Source organism: Neocloeon triangulifer, unplaced genomic scaffold (assembly GCF_031216515.1).
Source record: "Neocloeon triangulifer isolate White Clay Creek 2 clone unplaced genomic scaffold, ASM3121651v1 ptg000014l, whole genome shotgun sequence".
NCBI classification, from domain to species: domain Eukaryota; kingdom Metazoa; phylum Arthropoda; class Insecta; order Ephemeroptera; family Baetidae; genus Neocloeon; species Neocloeon triangulifer.
Window position 1 is genome coordinate 3,884,027 of NW_026775556.1, and position 17,075 is coordinate 3,901,101.

At 40.5% G+C, this 17,075-nt stretch overlaps 3 protein-coding genes across 5 annotated transcripts; 2 read left to right on the forward strand and 1 right to left on the reverse strand.

The window, feature by feature from the left end:
- The first annotated feature begins 3,452 nt into the window (after positions 1-3,452).
- LOC132199429 (uncharacterized) lies at positions 3,453-5,687 on the forward strand. The gene is made up of 3 exons (XM_059624127.1): positions 3,453-3,642; positions 4,552-4,671; positions 5,017-5,687. The coding sequence occupies exons 1-3, from the start codon at positions 3,563-3,565 to the stop codon at positions 5,189-5,191; spliced, it is 375 nt and encodes a 124-aa protein (XP_059480110.1). The 5' UTR covers positions 3,453-3,562; the 3' UTR covers positions 5,192-5,687.
- An 866-nt stretch (positions 5,688-6,553) lies between these two features.
- On the forward strand, positions 6,554-14,160 carry LOC132199426 (protein son of sevenless). The gene is made up of 23 exons (XM_059624121.1): positions 6,554-6,960; positions 7,019-7,132; positions 7,200-7,349; positions 7,410-7,493; positions 7,713-8,027; positions 8,086-8,226; positions 8,314-8,523; positions 8,579-8,694; positions 8,752-8,888; positions 8,942-9,136; positions 9,189-9,306; positions 9,358-9,622; positions 9,674-9,802; positions 9,955-10,137; positions 10,308-10,415; positions 10,630-10,968; positions 11,021-11,138; positions 11,189-11,358; positions 11,420-11,536; positions 11,591-11,816; positions 12,034-12,266; positions 12,437-12,728; positions 12,919-14,160. The coding sequence occupies exons 1-23, from the start codon at positions 6,853-6,855 to the stop codon at positions 13,179-13,181; spliced, it is 4,131 nt and encodes a 1,376-aa protein (XP_059480104.1). The 5' UTR covers positions 6,554-6,852; the 3' UTR covers positions 13,182-14,160.
- On the reverse strand, positions 13,446-16,979 carry LOC132199428 (probable cytochrome P450 301a1, mitochondrial). Of its 3 annotated transcripts, none has more exons than XM_059624124.1 (10): positions 16,739-16,979; positions 15,963-16,209; positions 15,787-15,903; positions 15,661-15,737; positions 15,406-15,607; positions 15,190-15,349; positions 14,967-15,136; positions 14,648-14,726; positions 14,390-14,596; positions 13,446-14,306 (listed from the first exon to the last, which is right to left on the reverse strand). In XM_059624124.1, the coding sequence occupies exons 1-10, from the start codon at positions 16,908-16,910 to the stop codon at positions 14,199-14,201; spliced, it is 1,539 nt and encodes a 512-aa protein (XP_059480107.1). In that variant the 5' UTR covers positions 16,911-16,979; the 3' UTR covers positions 13,446-14,198. The 3 variants fall into 3 exon arrangements, with proteins under 3 accessions (XP_059480107.1, XP_059480109.1, XP_059480108.1); XM_059624126.1 differs by lacking the exon at positions 16,739-16,979 and adding an exon at positions 16,363-16,434; XM_059624125.1 differs by lacking the exon at positions 16,739-16,979 and adding an exon at positions 16,273-16,368.
- Positions 16,980-17,075: the final 96 nt, after the last annotated feature.

Here is a 17,075-nt window from a genome sequence, read left to right on the forward strand (position 1 = left end):
TTTAAGCTTGCCGGCCCAAATCTTGTCACGCCGCCAGCACGGATTTTTTTCCTTTACTTCCTTTTTTCCTTTTTTCTGCACATATATATATATATATATATATATATATATATATATATATATATATATATATATATATATATATATATATATATATATATATATATATATATATATATATATATATATATATATATATATATATATATATATATATATATATATATATATATATATATATATATATATATATATATATATATATATATATATATATATATATATATATATATATATATATATATATATATATATATATATATATATATATATATATATATATATATATATATATATATATATATATATATATATATATATATATATAATAAAAAAAAGAAAATGAAAGTGGGTACGGCGATAAGTGCGGCAGATTGACTCTTACTTTAATTTCGAATAAGAGAATTTTGGCACTTGAAAATATAGAAAAATGCAGGTGCTTAATTGAAAGGGGTTTTCCTGCGGCGCCGTGACTTGGCGATTTTGTGCCGCGACTTTGGACTATAATGAGATCAGTTTGCGACTGATAACGAAATTCGTGCGCGGCTCCACGATTCTGCCCATCTGTGAATGGAATGCTTTGCTTTCACACGCACGCACACGCGTCTCTCATAGAGTAAACAGTTTGATTCTCAGAAGAGCAATGAATGGGTCGCGGGGACCGGATCACAGGAGACGAAATCCTCGTTGCCATGTTTTGCGCAACAAAGACCAATAAGGAGAATAGAGAGATTCGAGATCAAATATTTGATTTTATGATACTTCTCAAATAATTATAGCAGTACCAGTCGGAAAAAAAGAAAGAGGCAGAATTTCGTTGAAAGACATTAAAATATACATCATGCTTTTTAAATTCATATTATTTTAGTGATAATTAACAATTATGCTGCACATTTTATTTTTAATAATTAAATATTACCAAACAATTGAAACTTTTTTTGAGAGGTTTTCACTTAATCCTAATAAAACTGTGAGAGAAAGTTTTAACTTTAAAGAATGGAATACTAGCTCACCAAAAATTTTGCCTTTTAAAGACATTAAAAATGTTTTACTTCCTTTTCTTACAAAAACCTGTGTCTGTGGTAAAAATGTAATTATTTTTTGAAAAGATTAAACGACTGCAAATTTAAGGGAAAAAAATTTGTATGATTAATTGTCAAACCTAGAAATTAAAAAAAAATGACAGTGAAATTGAGAAATGTAGCGCTCTTTAATTTTTTTTCAATTATTGGCTATATAGAAAAGTCTTAACGGAGATTATGTGAAAAAATTTAAAACCAAGCTACTAATTATAGACTAATGACTAATTAAAAAACAGCTTATAAATCAACTAGGTTTTGTCAAAATCAGATTAACAGAAAGCAGGGTGTGAACCAAATTTTTTTTATAAAAAACAAATCTGAAAAATTAGCAAGCAAAACTCATCTCTGCCAGTTAAAACATTTTGTCCAACAATATTATGAATAATCATGTTCTTAAAATTCCTAGAATTTAAAAAGATTTAAATCAGCTTTTGATCACTTATTGTCATTTTGCTAATATAGTTTTTAGAGATACCATGCGAGTATAGTATAGGTTTTAATTTAGTGGTTGTTCTCGGTTCAGCGGCTTTGCTATAATTCTTGCGATCTAGAAATTCGCGAAACCACAAGTTATAAACGGAGATTGAGGATCAATTAAAGCTTGGGAAGGGATGCACGTGCGAACGCACCTGAGTGACAGGCAAGGCCTTAATTAAAGGCACAACGGAGGCGCCTTAAGACGCACTTTGTCGCAAAAAGCACGAAATTGTTTTCTTGCAAATCGGCTCTTCGACCAACTTTTAATTAACTTTAGGCGTTAATTACACGTAGGTGGTCATAAACACGCCCAAATGAATGATAATTCACTCATGCATTGTAAATCAAGCTTTGCGGTCGTTGGAGAGTTGCGTGCCGAGCAAAGCCGCCGCCGCCGCTGCCGCCGGACACGCGGCACCAATTTAGATCCTTAACTGCTCAGTTTATATTATACGAGGTACAATTTTTTAATGACCGGTGTAATTATTGGAGACCGTTTTTCAAAACTTTCTGATGCAACTTCAAGTCGCGTTTGCTGCATTCTTTCTCCTGCAGTCAAAAGTGACAATGGCCTCAATACATCTCCACGGAATGTGCACAGAGCGAAAAAAGTGCCGAGGCTTTTTATATAAAATCAAGTCTGTTTGATACTCGGAATTCGATTCGACGGCCGCGACGACAATTTCTATATATGAACGATTCGCTCTGGTGTGTGACATAATTAACTGAAGCTATATTTGGTCTTGAGCAAGGTGAAAATTTGTGTAACAGCAAAATATACAAATTGTTTGACCAAAAGGGAATTTTCGGTAATAATCTTCAGTCTGGATGGTTAACCACGACGTTATATTGTGTTGGTAATTTCGCTTTGTGCCTTCGACGGGAATTTGCATAGAAGAGGGATTTTCCTCATTAAGCCAGAGCTAAATTATGCGCGAGAGTTGTTTCACATTAAATCACTCCTAGTTAATTAAAAGAGGCGATGACGTTAATAAAGAGTAAATTATTTCCCACCCAGGTAACAACCTCTGTGCACTAATTAGGGAAACACCCACAGGCAGCAGACGACATCTTCCTTGTTTTAATAATGGGCAGTCTGCGGAAAACCCTTCAAAGGTTGCTTTTCCTTATCTCCAGTCCAAGTCCATAATTCATGTAACAATTGGAAGTGACAAGCTAAAGTGGATTCCTGACGATAACGATTTGATTAAAAGATTGATAAGCAAGAAAATACCCATTGCTCTTTTGTATTACTCATTTTTTTTTAAATTCCATTCTTTTGCCTCATCCCAAAAGTTCAGGTATATAAATAACACAGGGTTGCTGTCAGGTCAATGAAAGGTGGGGAGAGAGAGAGAGAGAGAGAGAAGAGGAGAGAGAGAGAGAGAGAGAGAGGAGAGAGAGAGATGAGAGAGAGAGAGAGAGAGAGAGAGAGAGAGAGAGAGAGAGAGAGAGAGAGAGAGAGAGAGAGAGAGAGAGAGAGAGAGAGAGAGAGAGAGAGAGAGAGAGAGAGAGAGAGAGAGAGAGAGAGAGATTAATGGAGAGAAAAGATCTCAATCTTGGCAGCCGCAGGAAAAATTCCATTGATAAAAGCTTGGGGGAAACGTGCGAGCGCGGGAAATGTTGGCTGATGCAAGTGGCTACCTGAGTTGGTCGATGTGCGACCTGACGAAAGGAGAGCACCTTTCCTCTCAGGCAGACGCAACTTGAGCGTAGCTCGCGTATTTCCCCCCATTTGTCCGGAGTCATTGACGTGCGCGCCGCGTCCCCGCCACCTGCCTCCGCCACGATTGGCGCGTATAAGTCGAGCCCTTCTCCTAGGGTATAAAAGCTCGCGGCCCGCCGAGGACCCCATTAACTACGGTGCACACACAACAAGAAACATACACACATTCCGGAATTAATATTTTTTCGTTTCTTCGCATCCGACTAGACACAACAAGATGAACAAGGCAGTGGTTTTAGTTTTGATTGTGGCGCTCGTCGTCGCTTTCGCCACCCACGTCCACAGCATGCCTCGCAGGTAATTTATTTTAATTTAATTTTTTCATTCCAATTTTTCAAAATACGTCAGATCTCTATTGGTAATTTTTTGTATAGGTTTATTGGTTAAATTTGTAATAGGAATTGTTTAACGAATTGATTTTCTTTTTTTTTTTGGTGAAATTTCATATTTTCCAACTTTCTATTTCAATTTGAGCAATGCTATTATGTAATTGTAAGGGATTACTTCTATATTGTAAAATTAAATTCATAGTTCTTCTCTCTAGCGTATCTGAAAATATTTTTTAATATTTTAACCTTTTTTATTCAAAATTAAATTCTTTGATGGTTTTGATCATTTTCAAATTTCCTTCTATCAATTTTTTCCCATTTTTAAACAATTTTGAGACGCAATTCATAGCATCTTTTTGGACACAGATGAAATTGAGCAATCGTCGGATGTGCGAGAGTGGCACGATGGGTCAAAGGGTGGTCGATTGCGTCCAGATAACAATTGAAAAAAGGGACGCGCGGCTCCTTCTACTCCACATGTCTAATTAGGTCCGGCGGCGCGAAAGTTTATTATACTCTCTGGTTTTTGCCATGTGCTGCTGATGCAACACTGGCCGCGAGTTAGACTCTGCTACATGTGACTTTCGCGTGTTTAACTTTGGACCGACGTGACTAATTGAAATCTAATTTTAATCGATAGGCGCGTGGGCAGTGCTTTGGAATGCAGCGCGAGTTTAATTTTACACACACCTGCATTGCGATCAAACTCGCAACTAGCACAGATCGTTTCCTAATATGGGGCAAAGTTTACCCAATTATGATAAGAGAATTAAAATTTACACAACGGTGATTCACTTGTCACCTGTTGCCTCCGAAAGATCAAATTCCAAAATGTTTGATGAAATATCGCTAATCTTTTAATCCTTTCTTGTTGCAGAATTAAGCGAGTGTCCGACCAAAGGTTGGCCGAGTTGGAGACGCTGATCGCCCTGTCCAAAATGAGAGGCAAACTCGTCACGGTCCCCATCGGCTTCGGCAGGATAGACCCAGCCAAAATGTAAGCTAAAGCCTTTTTTAAATTTCAGTCCTTAACTTTTTTCAATTTCACTCAACCTTGAGTTGAGGGATTTAATTTTAATTTTAAAATTTTCATGGATATAAATTAGCCAAGTATGGAAAGATAAAAATTTAATGCACAATTATTTTGGAATATTTGCAATGAAAATTAGTCAAGATTTCCTCATTTGAATTCTCATGGAGCTGATTTTGAAATAAACTGCTCCCATATTCCAAGGTTCAGATTGATCGAAAGGTGTCTTTTTCCCTTTCCTGATTAATTTTAATTGCAAAATGTCAAGTGTTTGTATAATATAAAACTAAGTGTTGGCCTTGTTGGTTGCAGAGGTCGCAGGAGGCGGTCGTTGCGGAAACGGCGGCAGTACCTGGAGGACCTGGAGGTGGAGCGGTTGTTGCTGGAGGAGGAAAGTGCGTCGGCAGAGAAGCGGCCGTCGGCCGCCGACACCCTGCTTTTGCGCGACTACCTGCTCAACTGGTCCAAACACGACTCGGACCAATGAATCAATAATTTATTATATATACCAGAAAGAGACGGACCATTACTTAATGGCTGCAACAACAATGGTATTCGTTGAGAGACAGACCTGCGAAAATGATTTCTGTGATATAGTTTGCCAATTTCCGCCCAGAGTATTATTTGCAAGTCACAGAAAGAATTCTCGTTTATTCCTCATCAGTAGCCGAAGAAGAAAAACGACGACTGCTTTGTGGAGAGCGAGCGAGGAGAATTCAAGAGAGAAGAGTTACACTTATCCTTTAGGAATCACTCGGAGTTCCTAAATTTGTTAACTCAATCGTCCCTGATGCGTTCTAGTCATTTTTGATACACACTTTGTTCTACGCGCTAATTTATGCACAAAAGGGGCTCGGCGTTTACACACGTCAGCCTCACTTTCTGACGCACTCTATTTTTGTGCGTTCACTACTCTTTATATTGATTTAAATTATGTGAAATAAAATGAATGAATGTTCAAAACAAACACGTGGTTTCTATCTTTGTTGTCAAATAAAACCCACATCAGAGTCATTGAGCTCGAAAAATATTTTGTTTCCTGGCCGGACAGATAAATTTCAACTCGTGTTCTTTTAATAAACGCAAATCAGAGAAGGGAGCGCTACTTACGCCTTCCGAGGGTCACTGCTCGGGTCAGCGGTGCCGCGACCCGCCCTCAGCCACCGCCGTTTCAGCGCTTTCAAAACACATCGCGGCTTACAACTTTACGCACGTCTGTAAAAAAAGTCAGCGAGTTACTTATTTTACAATAAAACTAGATAAAATTATCTCCCTTGATTCGCCACCGATACAGTACGTTGCACATATATTACGCAAAGATTGCAGAGAAGCATCTTTATTGCTGCAAAAAATTGGATAAAAATATAAAAGAGAGGTTGTAAATCTTAACCGGGATTATTGACAATTTGTAATCGATTGCGTCTTGTTGGTATAATATTTACTGCGTTTTTTTCTTTTGTAAAAAATTGGTTCCTTTTGTCGATATGGTCTTTCAAATTATGTACTAATAATTGATTTTTAAACCCAATAAAATATCCCATTTTCAAGTGATTTGTGTCAGATTTTTAGATAAATAAAAAAAATAAATTTGATTAGCTAGCTATAAAACATTTTAAAATAATATAAAAGTTCTTTTCTCCAATGATCCACACATTAGATGTGCCAATAAATTATACTTTACCATTTTCTAATTATCATTTAGCGTACAAATACCAAACAAAATACAAGTCATTAAATTACATTGGGATCCGCGGCGTGCAAATAATATTTCGCGGGCGTGCAGAGTCGTGGCGCTCGCAGCCGCGGCGGAGGAAGGACGAATTAGGGCTTTGGCGAGCGCCTCTGGCGTCGGTGCACGGAAGCGGCGCGGGCTGAAAATAAAAGTTTGTTGTTTTTTGATCGGGACGACTGGACGAAAGAGACAAGTTGATCGCGCAAAATGAGAGTTGCGGTGGTGCAGAGGTGCGTTTTCGGGCCAGGGCACTCGGGGCAGCGGCCGACGTGATCAGGTCGGAGGGCAGGAGTGGGGCGAAGCGGCCCTCGAAGCAGTCAACGATGGACAAAACTATACTTAGTTGTCGTCTGTAAACATGGCGGTGTCCCACTGACAGACAGGACTTGTTGGTTTCGCCAAACGAACGACCTGTCATGTTCTCGTCGCCGTCGACGCTTTCCGTCGACCAGGTGCCCTACGACTTCGAGAAGGAGGAGAACTCGCAGAAATGGAACGGCGTCTTCGTTCACTCCTTCCAGAAGGTACTTTCAGAAACAACCCCTCTCATTTGTTCCAAAACTTGACAATTTGCTTTTCAAGGTGCTGGAGCAGGTGCATCCACGGCTCAAGCTGCAGGACGACGCCCTTCGCTACATCGAGAAGCTCATGCTCAGGCTCCTCAGCATGCTCTGCGCCAGGCCACAGCCCCACTCGGTACATCCCAACTTTGGCTCATTCGAATTGATCTTTAATTATTTTCTTTTGTCCTCTGCTAATCCAGGTGCAAGATGTTGAGGAGCGCGTGAAGAAAACATTCCCAAACCCGATTTATGTGTGGGCTGTCAAGGAGGCCAAGGACGCCATTGAGAAGGGCAAGAAGAAGTCGCCCTTGGTCATGCCTGTCGACAAAATCCATTCCCTCTTGCAGAAGGTGCCAATTTTGGCAATTTTTTTAAAAATAATTTGTCAATAACTTATATTTCTATTAAAGGAGGTTCTGCACCACAAAATAGACTCCCAAGTTGCTCTGTTTGTAGTCGCCGTTCTCGAGTACATTTCCGCTGACATTCTATTGGTAAGGAAACCATTTCCATAATAAGATTTGATTTACGATTTCTTACTTATGTTATCTTTAATCTGTTAAAAATGAAAGGTGAATTTAAGTATCAACTTCTTTTATTTGGATAAAAAAAAATAGAAAAATATGATGGAACAATAAAATAAGTGTATGTTGTGTTTGGTAAAGACTTTTTTAAAATTTAATTCAACTGGATGTTTTGCATTAAATTTGCAGTTGACGGGTTCGTATGTGAAAAACATCCACAATGTGTACATATCGAGCCAGGACATCCAGATTGCCATCTGCGCGGACAAGGTGCTGATGGACATGTTCCATCAGGAGGAGGACAAGATCCCGATCACCACCCTGCCGCCTGCAGTAACGAACCACATTGAGGATGAAGACTCGCCTGTGGTCAGGGCCTCAGTGACTTACGAGGAGGTCGTCAAGGACCTGATCCATGATGAGAAGCAGTACCTGCGTGACCTGAACATGATCACCAAAGTCTTCCGAGAGGAGATTGCCAAGTTGGTCCCTCCAGGCAGCAGGGTAAACTAATCTAAGCTCTTCAGGTGTACAGAGTGTTTTCATTTTTAACTAAATTCAGGACCTGGACCTCATCTTCAGTGAGATAATGGATATTTACGAGGTCACGCTGATCCTGCTTGGATCTCTGGAGGACATGGTTGAGATTTCCGAGGAGAACCAGGTTCCTGCTGTGGGCAGTTGCTTCGAGGAACTGGCAGAGGTGGGTTTTAAATCCTCTTTAAAATAATCTTTTATAATGAACTATATTGAAACTCATCAAAATTTGTTCTCATTGAAAATGTTTTAGGCTGCCGAGTTTGACGTTTACCGGCGGTATGCCAAAGACCTGACGCACCCACGGTGCAAAGAGGCACTTGCACATTTACTGGCCAGGCCAGAAGTGAGCGACGCTCTTCAGTCGGCAGGGCACGGCTTTCGAGAGGCTGTCAAGTATTATATGCCGAAACTGCTGTTGGGACCAGTGTGGCACTGCTTTTTGTACTTCGAATACTTCCAAGTACAAGATTTTTATTCGTTTAAGTACAAATTTCTAATTTCCAAAACTTCGGCAGATTTTAAACCAACTGACAAGGCAAAGCGATGATCGGGAGAGCCTGGAACAGGTGCAGGGTCTGCTGACGCCCCTCAAAGTGGTCATCGGTGAGTCAGTCAAGCACCTGCCCAGAGAGTGAGTCAATCTAGGATAAATTTGTTGAATTTGTGATAAAACAAACAAAAATTATAGTCGTGACATATATGGTGTAAGAATGCATGGCCGAGCAAGGCGGCAAGCGGCCATGAAGAAAATCAATGAACTGCAAAAATCGATAGAGGGCTGGGACAGCAAAGACATCGGCCAAAGTTGCAACGAGTTTATCAGAGGTACCTATCAGAATCAAAACAAATTTACTTAATAACTTATTCAAAATTTCCAGAGGACACGCTGATCAAAGTGGGTCCAGGCAAGAAGTTGTCAGAGCGGAAAGTATTTTTGTTTGATGGACTGGTGGTTTTGTGCAAACTGAACAGCAGGAGGTCTTCGGTCACTGGTCCTGTGGCGGGCGAGTACAGAATGAAGGAAAAGTTTCACATACGTAGGGTAGAAATCCACGACAAGGAAGACACAGACGGTAAATTAAATTTTATTTTCTAAACTTAAATTGTCAACCTCTTTCTCTTTAGAATATAAAAGTGCATTTGAAATAGCACCCAGAAGTCAACCTAGTGTAATCCTAATGGCCAAATCTTTAGAAGATAAGAACAATTGGATGGCTGATCTAGTTATGTTAAACACAAAGAGGTGGGTTCCGCAAAATAAGTGACAGTTTAAATCTTATTTTGTCCTTCTTAGTATGCTCGAGCGGACGCTGGACTCGATCTTATTGGATGAGGAGAAAAAGCATCCTTTGCGGCTGCCCTCTCCAAGAATATACAAGTTTGCTGAGGCAGACTGTCCGACCAACATTGTTCTGGAGGAGCGGGAGAGCAATGGGGTGCCCCTGATTAAGGGCGCCACGTTGTATAAACTGGTCGAGCGCCTTACCTACCACATTTATTCTGATCCCATGTTTGTGCGCACCTTCCTCACAACCTTTCGCAGTTTCTGCTCTCCTCAGGTACTATTTTCTTTTCTTTTTCTGTTTAGGAAATAATTATTGTGAATTCAGGAGCTTTTATGTCTTCTGATCGAGAGATTCAACATTCCCGACCCGTCGCAAGTATTTGAAGAGACAACTTGTGACGGGGAGAAAACGCTGAAAAACTCACAGAGGGAAGACTGGAAAAGATACAGAAAGGTGAATCATTCTTTAAAATTTTGTCCGTCATCAAAATAAAACTTTCCAAATAGAAGCCAAAAAATTATTGCTTCCTTTGGGAGTATTTGAAATTAATGTCTGCCAAACATTTGAACAATTTTTAATTTTTTTTCTCGTTTGATTTGCCACAGGAGTTTACCCAGCCTGTGCAATTCAGAGTGTTGAATGTGCTGCGGCATTGGGTGGACCATCACTTTTACGACTTCGAGCGGGACCCCGAGGTCTTAAGGACGCTGCACGAGTTTCTTGACACCGTCACTTCTAAGTCAATGCGCAAGTGGGTCGATTCGGTGCTCAAGATTGTCCAGAGAAAGGTGAGATTCCTCATTTCTTTTTATGTTTAATGATATTGTACTGTAGAACCAGCTGATATAAATGGGTCTGATGATGAATAAAAAAAAGAAAATATCTTTTTAATTGTATATCATGAATTATTCAGTTTTAAATTCTTGTTTATTTACAACATGTTTTTTTTTTCATGAAGAGTGATCCTCAAGATCAGCAGAGAGAAATCACGTTCAACTTCGATCGATCTCCGCCACCTATTGAAACGCACATTCAGTGTGCTGAGCACGAATGGACAGTTCTTACGGTGAGTTTTTGAAGGATTTTAAATTTTCTCAATAGATCCTAGAAGACCAATTTGTCTCAAATCCAATCATGTTTTAAGGAAAAGGAAAATTAGAGGTAGAATTTTAAAAACCTAATTCTTAAAATAAATATTTGAAAATTACATGATTATTAAATACTTTTTCATCATTCTCATTCACATGAAAATTTAAACTTTTTCTTAATTTTTGTGTTAGCTGCACCCAATTGAGATAGCACGGCAGTTGACTCTACTGCACTTCGAGCTGTACAGGGCAGTAAAGCCCTCCGAGCTGGTGGGCGCGGTGTGGACTAAGAAGGACAAGGAGAAGACATCGCCCAACCTTCTCAAGATGATGCGCCACACAACCAATTTCACTTTTTGGCTAGAGAAGTCCATCATAGAGACAGAAAACTTGGAAGAGCGCGTCGCCGTTATGTCCAGAATCATCGACATCATGATGGTCATGCAGGAGCTCAACAACTTCAACGGTGTCCTAGCCGTTGTCTCTGCAATGGGCTCTGCCTCCGTCTTCAGACTCAAGATGACCTACCAGGTCCTTATTCCTTTGAGCTTGATAAATCCAGATTTTCATGATAATTTTTCAGGCCATTCCGACAAACCTGAAGAAGGCCATGGAGGAGGCCAGGGAGCTGAACAACGACCACTTCCGCAAGTACCAGGAGAAACTGCGCTCCATCAACCCTCCATGCGTCCCCTTTCTTGGTAATTTCCCACTAAAATTTAAAATTTTCAACTAAATATCCCTTTATCAGGAATGTACCTCACAAATATCCTGCACATTGAGGAGGGCAACCCTGACTACCTGCCAAACTCACCAGAGCTTATCAACTTCAACAAAAGGAGGAAGGTGGCGGAAATCACTGGAGAAATCCAACAGTACCAAAACCAGCCCTACTGCTTGAAAATCGAGCCTAAAATCAGAGTAAGATAAATTACATAGATTTGTCTGCTTATGAAGTATATGACTAAAATTTTGTAAACAGAACTTTTTGGAAACGTTGGACCCTTTTGGAGACCAGAGAGAACACGACGTCAGTACTTATCTGTACAACAAGTCCCTCGAGTTAGAGCCCCGAGCCTGTAAACAACTCCCTCGATTTGTAATCCTAATATTTATTTCCATTGAACTGAATCTAAAATTATTTCACGTGTAGCCGCGCAAGTGGCCAGAGATGAACTTGAAGTCGCCAGGCATCAAGCCGCGGAATCTGCCTGGGCGGACATACCCAACCCCGCTGCCCCCCGTCCGAAGACTGAACGACAATGGCGAGGACACCCCCCGCACACCCTCCATGTCCACTTGCTCACCCATCACTCCCACAGGGCCCAACAGCTCTTCAGACTTTAGCGTCTTTGCACCCATAATCATTGGACAAACTGGTAAGTTCTCAGTTTTAACATTAGTATATTGAGCTGAAGAAAACAAAAACTGTTTTATTTCAGTTGTGAAAATTTTTTCAATTTTCTTGGTATTTGGAGCTGTCCTGCTCATAATTTAGAGTGTATAACCAACATTAATAATGGCTTTACTAGGATAAAATAAGAAGAAAATTCAATTTTTTTGTACCTCTAAAATTTGGCCTTAATCTGTTAACAGGTGTGACCCTTCCGAGCGGGAACTTGTCTCCGGGGGCAGCGTCGACCGCTTCTAACATTTCGCCGAGCTCAAGCATCGCCACGTCGCCCGCCGCGGTTGACGCGCCGCCCATCCCTCCGCTGCCCTACTCACAGCAGCCCCTAGCCTCTAACAACCCTCCGCCCCCTCTGCCGCCCCGCAGGAGGCGCGAAAATTCCATCAGCGAGTCTCCAAATCCAAATAAGATGGTGCAAGTGAGTGAAAATTGGAATTAATTTAATTTATGAATAATTTTTATTCTTTTTACTAAAAAAAGGAAGATTCTAACAAAGGAAATTAAATACAAGCTTATCTCTTTGTGTCATTTATAACTTATTTTTAACTTGTATTATAAAGCTAAAATTATTTTTATTAAAATTTGTAGTCTCGTCAAGCGCCAGACGCGCCAATTTTGCCTCCGCGCGAGAACTCGTCGCCTCCGCCGCTGCCCCCGCGGCGGGACCTAAGCTTCGGGGGCGGCACCATGCCCAGACAGGCACACCGATCTCCCATGGAATTTGCCCCAACGTCGCCTGGCGAATCTAGTCTTCTGCAGCGGCGCAACTCGACCATGGACATGCTGCCCATTGTGCCCATCCCGCCGCCGCCCATGGCGCAGCCTCGCCGCCGCGTCTCCTCCAACGAAATCGCCATCAACAACCACATCCAAGAGCACAGTGAGTACTTTGAAAAACTTTCTTTAAAAAAAATCAAAATTATATTTTTGCAAAATCACAAGATTGCAAAAAGTGATAAAATTCCTTTCAGTTCAAAGTTTAAATTGAGGTAAACTTTTGCCAAATTTCTTAAGAATTATCCAAGCTGCAATGAAAAACGACAAATACTAAATAATTTCAATCTTCGAAGGTCGGCATTCAATCCACGAGCGGTGGAATAACAGTTACTCGCAACTGGGCCAGCTGGACTCGCCGCCGTACATTCTGGCGCCGCAGCGATCTCCGGACAGCGTGCGTGGCTCGCCGTCGCCGCACCTGCTGCCCTCCCCGAAAAGTGTGTCAGGTCAGAGCATATCAGTGGCGGCGGCAGGCAGAAACTCTGGTCCCCAATTGCCCCCGAAGCCTTGCAAGCCGTCGATGTTTCCCTTCACCGAGCACAACATCCCCAGATAGTAACCTTCCCCTCTGAAAACAAAGAGAGATTCCTTGTGATAAACCGACAAATTGAAAATATAATATTTTGCATCGCGAGTTTGCTGACTAGCTGCGCGGCGAAAAGAAAGAGAAGCTTGCTTGCTTTGCCATCCGATCGCTCGCCCGATTGAAACTTAACAATAATCGGTGTTTCCGAACTAAAAAGTAGCAAAATTCATTAGCCCAGCCCACTTTGACAATTCCAGCGTAGACCCTGAGAGTGTTTTCGACAGGGGAATCAAAACCAAGTATTTAGGCGGAGGATTAAAGAGAAAAAAAATAGTGATGCTTTAATTAACTCAGTGTACATACACGGTGACGATTAAACATTAGTGTGGCAGAAAAAGAGAAATTTAAATGTTCCTATATCCCACGAGATGTATTCCAAGTGAGTCTTTTCCGTTTTCGATTTGCCCCAGCAATGTTGCCGCTAAATGTGATTTAGGTTATTTATTTTCATGTGTAAGATTCGCGCAAATGCCAAATATAAGATAAAAAATCTTATCAACGTCGTGTAAGACTATTTATCCAGAGCAGAGGTGGCGAAAATTTATGCACAAACACTTATAAATATTATATAGAGTTGTTTTCATTGTACAATGCCATAAATTTTATTGCGCTCTCATTTTATTATATATGTACGATTAAAGAAGTTTTTGCAGACAAGATTTAATGAATTGTGAATGTGATAAAATCAAAATGCTGGAAAATTTAATAGGGCTTCGGAAAAGATTTTATTAGGCAGTTTATTTTGCATTTTATTCCTTGACTTTGGAATGACCTTGTTTAAACTTTTACAATAATTCTGACCTCTGACCGAGTTACTTTTACAAACACCCGCGTAATTTTTTTCTTCCTACATATCATGTGCATCATTCTAAGTGTGCATCTTCTTTGTGGATATAATTTATGTATCATGTTGTATATAAATATAGTGAAAATCTTGAGTCAAAAATAATGTGAAACGAATTTCATTTGTTCCAAACAATTTGTACTTCATCGGTCAAGCACGGTGAACCGCAAAGGGTCGATGGGCGCGTCAATCAAGGTGGTTTCGTAACGCATTGGGCCGTATTTGTAGTCCCATTCAAATCTCCGCACCATCTGAATAAGAATTTCAACACATATATTTAAATAAAATATTAAATATTTAAATAAAAATAATAAAAAAAAAAAAAACATTCCACCTTTGCGAGGAGCATCTCAATTTCCATGGAAGCAAATCGCATTCCGACGCACTTCCTCGCGCCGTGGCCGAAAGGGAGGGTGACGAAGGGGTGGGCCTTGTGCGCTTGTTCCCCGCCACGGATCCACCGCTCAGGGATGAATTTCTGGGGCTCGGGGTAGTGCTTTTCCATTGTGGAAAGTAGTCCGTGCGGAAATACCACGTCCACCTACGAAATTTTAGTTTTCATCCAAATTGATTCTGATATGAAGGCACTGACGTTTTTGGGAATTCTGTAGCCGGAGAGAACTAACTCGGAGCGCGTCGTCCTTGCGTTGCCCGGAGCCACAGGTCTGATTCTGCACACAAATGATGACTAATCTGGATAATTCTAGTCAAATCAGTTCTAAAGATATTTTTTCAAAGATACTTTCTCCACAAATTGGCCGTGTTTTTAGAATTTTAAATATTTGATTGCCGCTATTTTTTCAGGACAGCGTCCGTATTTTGTGTTTCTTGGTCAATTTTTATCTAATTAACCTTCTTTAAATATCTTTGGCACCGCGTCTTGTCCAATAAGACTTGAAAAAAACCCAAACCTCATGGACTCCTTGACGCAGGCCTTGAGGTACTTCATTTCTTCAAGTGACTCGTGCGTGAGAGGGGTGTCCACCTTGGGCATGAACTGCTTCAACTCATTAAACAGCAGCGTCTGCTTGTCCTTGTTCTCCGAAAGGTGCAGCAAAACATTTGTCAACGCGTGTGACGTCTATAAAAGAGTCAATTTTAAAAAAACTTTCCAAGAAAATTTAATTCTCATACAGTGTCGACACCAGCAGAGAGCATGTCAAGGGCCATAATGATGGCCCTCTTTGGGTCAGGGTCCCTTTCCAGGAATTTCTCCAACACGCTGCTGGCCTCTTCGCCCGGCTTCTTGTTCTTGCACCGCTCCATGCCCTCCTTGATGTAGTTGTAGCTGATTCTGCGATTAGAGTAAATTTTAATTTTAGCCAAAAGTTCTATAAAAAATATATATACTCCATAAGCAAATCCGAGTTTTTGATGAAGCGCTTGAAAGTTGGTGTAGGGATAAAATACCACATCATACTTTTCATTTCCAAAATATGTATGTCGGTGAAAAGCTGGTGTATGGCCAAGATCATCTTTTGAGGAACAGAATCTGGCTTCATGTTTGGGCCGAGGCAGCCCAAACGCGTATCCAAAGCGATCAGTGCGATTGCTTTTATAAAATTAGACATTCAGTATATTATTTTTTCCTTGAAAGGAAATTACATTCCAGGGCCCATTTGTGCAGTTCATTTTTAAATTCCTCTGGCATTTCATTCTTTGCGTCCCTCCAGCTAGGAATCCTGAGAGTGAAATGTGACGTTTTGTTTGTTATTAATTAATTTGAATCACCTAGCGATGAATTCCTCAGAAACCTGGTTGATTCCATTAGAGTATTGCTTGGCTGTCTTTGGCTGCATCATGACTGGGTTGACTAGGGTGCGGCTCTTGTGCCACGGCTCACCTTGGCTATTGATTAAAAATATATTTTATTTAAAATATTATTAAATATTTTATTTTGGATTTACTCGTTGAGAATTCCTCCAACGCCCTGGAAAAAGTCCTTCCTGGCCGTCTCACGGTAATAATTCACGCATTTAAGGGAAGGTCTCTCAGGCCAAATGCCTTCGTTCCTGAAAGCGGTCTCGATGTCATCCGCGTTGTACACCATAACAAAGTCCCTGCGAGGCTCCAACCCCGTGAACTTGACAATGTCGCCGTATTCATTGTTGATTTTGCGATGTGCCTCCGTCATGTTGCTGAAGTTGTATTTCCCTTTAATTTTTAAATTATTAAAATTTCATTGCATGAGATTTCTTTGTTCAATTGTGAACTTGCATAATATTATTTTATTTTTTTAAGAAGTTTTCATGTGGTTTTACTGAAACTGTGAAAGAAAAACTTGGCTTTAAAGAATGGAATACATACAAAAATTTTGACTCTTAATTAGATATTAATTTTAAACGACTCAAAAATCTCTGTCATTTTATGATATTAATTTAAATTTTATCACTTGATCTTTCCAGCTGTTTTCTATGATCGGTGGTGGGGGTGCGAATATGTACTGAAACCCGCGCAACTTCCCTGCTGAGCAGGTTGCATTGCTTTGGTAAAAGGGGCTGATATTCTATTTTATTCTGGGTAAAACCTGTTATAAAATATTTTCAAACTAATTAAAGGACTAACTTGTCTACAAAACTATGCTCTGAAATCAGTTTAAAATTTCAGATTTTCATTTAAATTGAGTATATTGATAATCACATTTTATGGTTATCAATTTATCATTTGCCTATCAGAGACTCACCGAATATAAAGAGGTGCTTGTTGCCGAGCACCGGGATCGGTTTAGGTCCCGGGATCTCTTCGTAGGGCTTCGCCGATTCCCATTCGGCCGTTCTGCTGTCGACGGCGGCTGCAGTTGTCAAAAATCTGCAGCCGACGGAGCAAACGCGTGGAAAAGCGGCCTGCAGACTCATTTTTTTGACAGAACAAGGCCGCAGCAGAGTGCAGTGCGCCGTAGTACACAAAAAACACAACTGACTTGACCAATGGGGGTCCGACCGCTTCGAGTGACGTAGTTTGGGCCTGGCAGGGGAATGAGCCAGCGGAACTAACCAAACAAACGGAGCTAAATTGGCGCT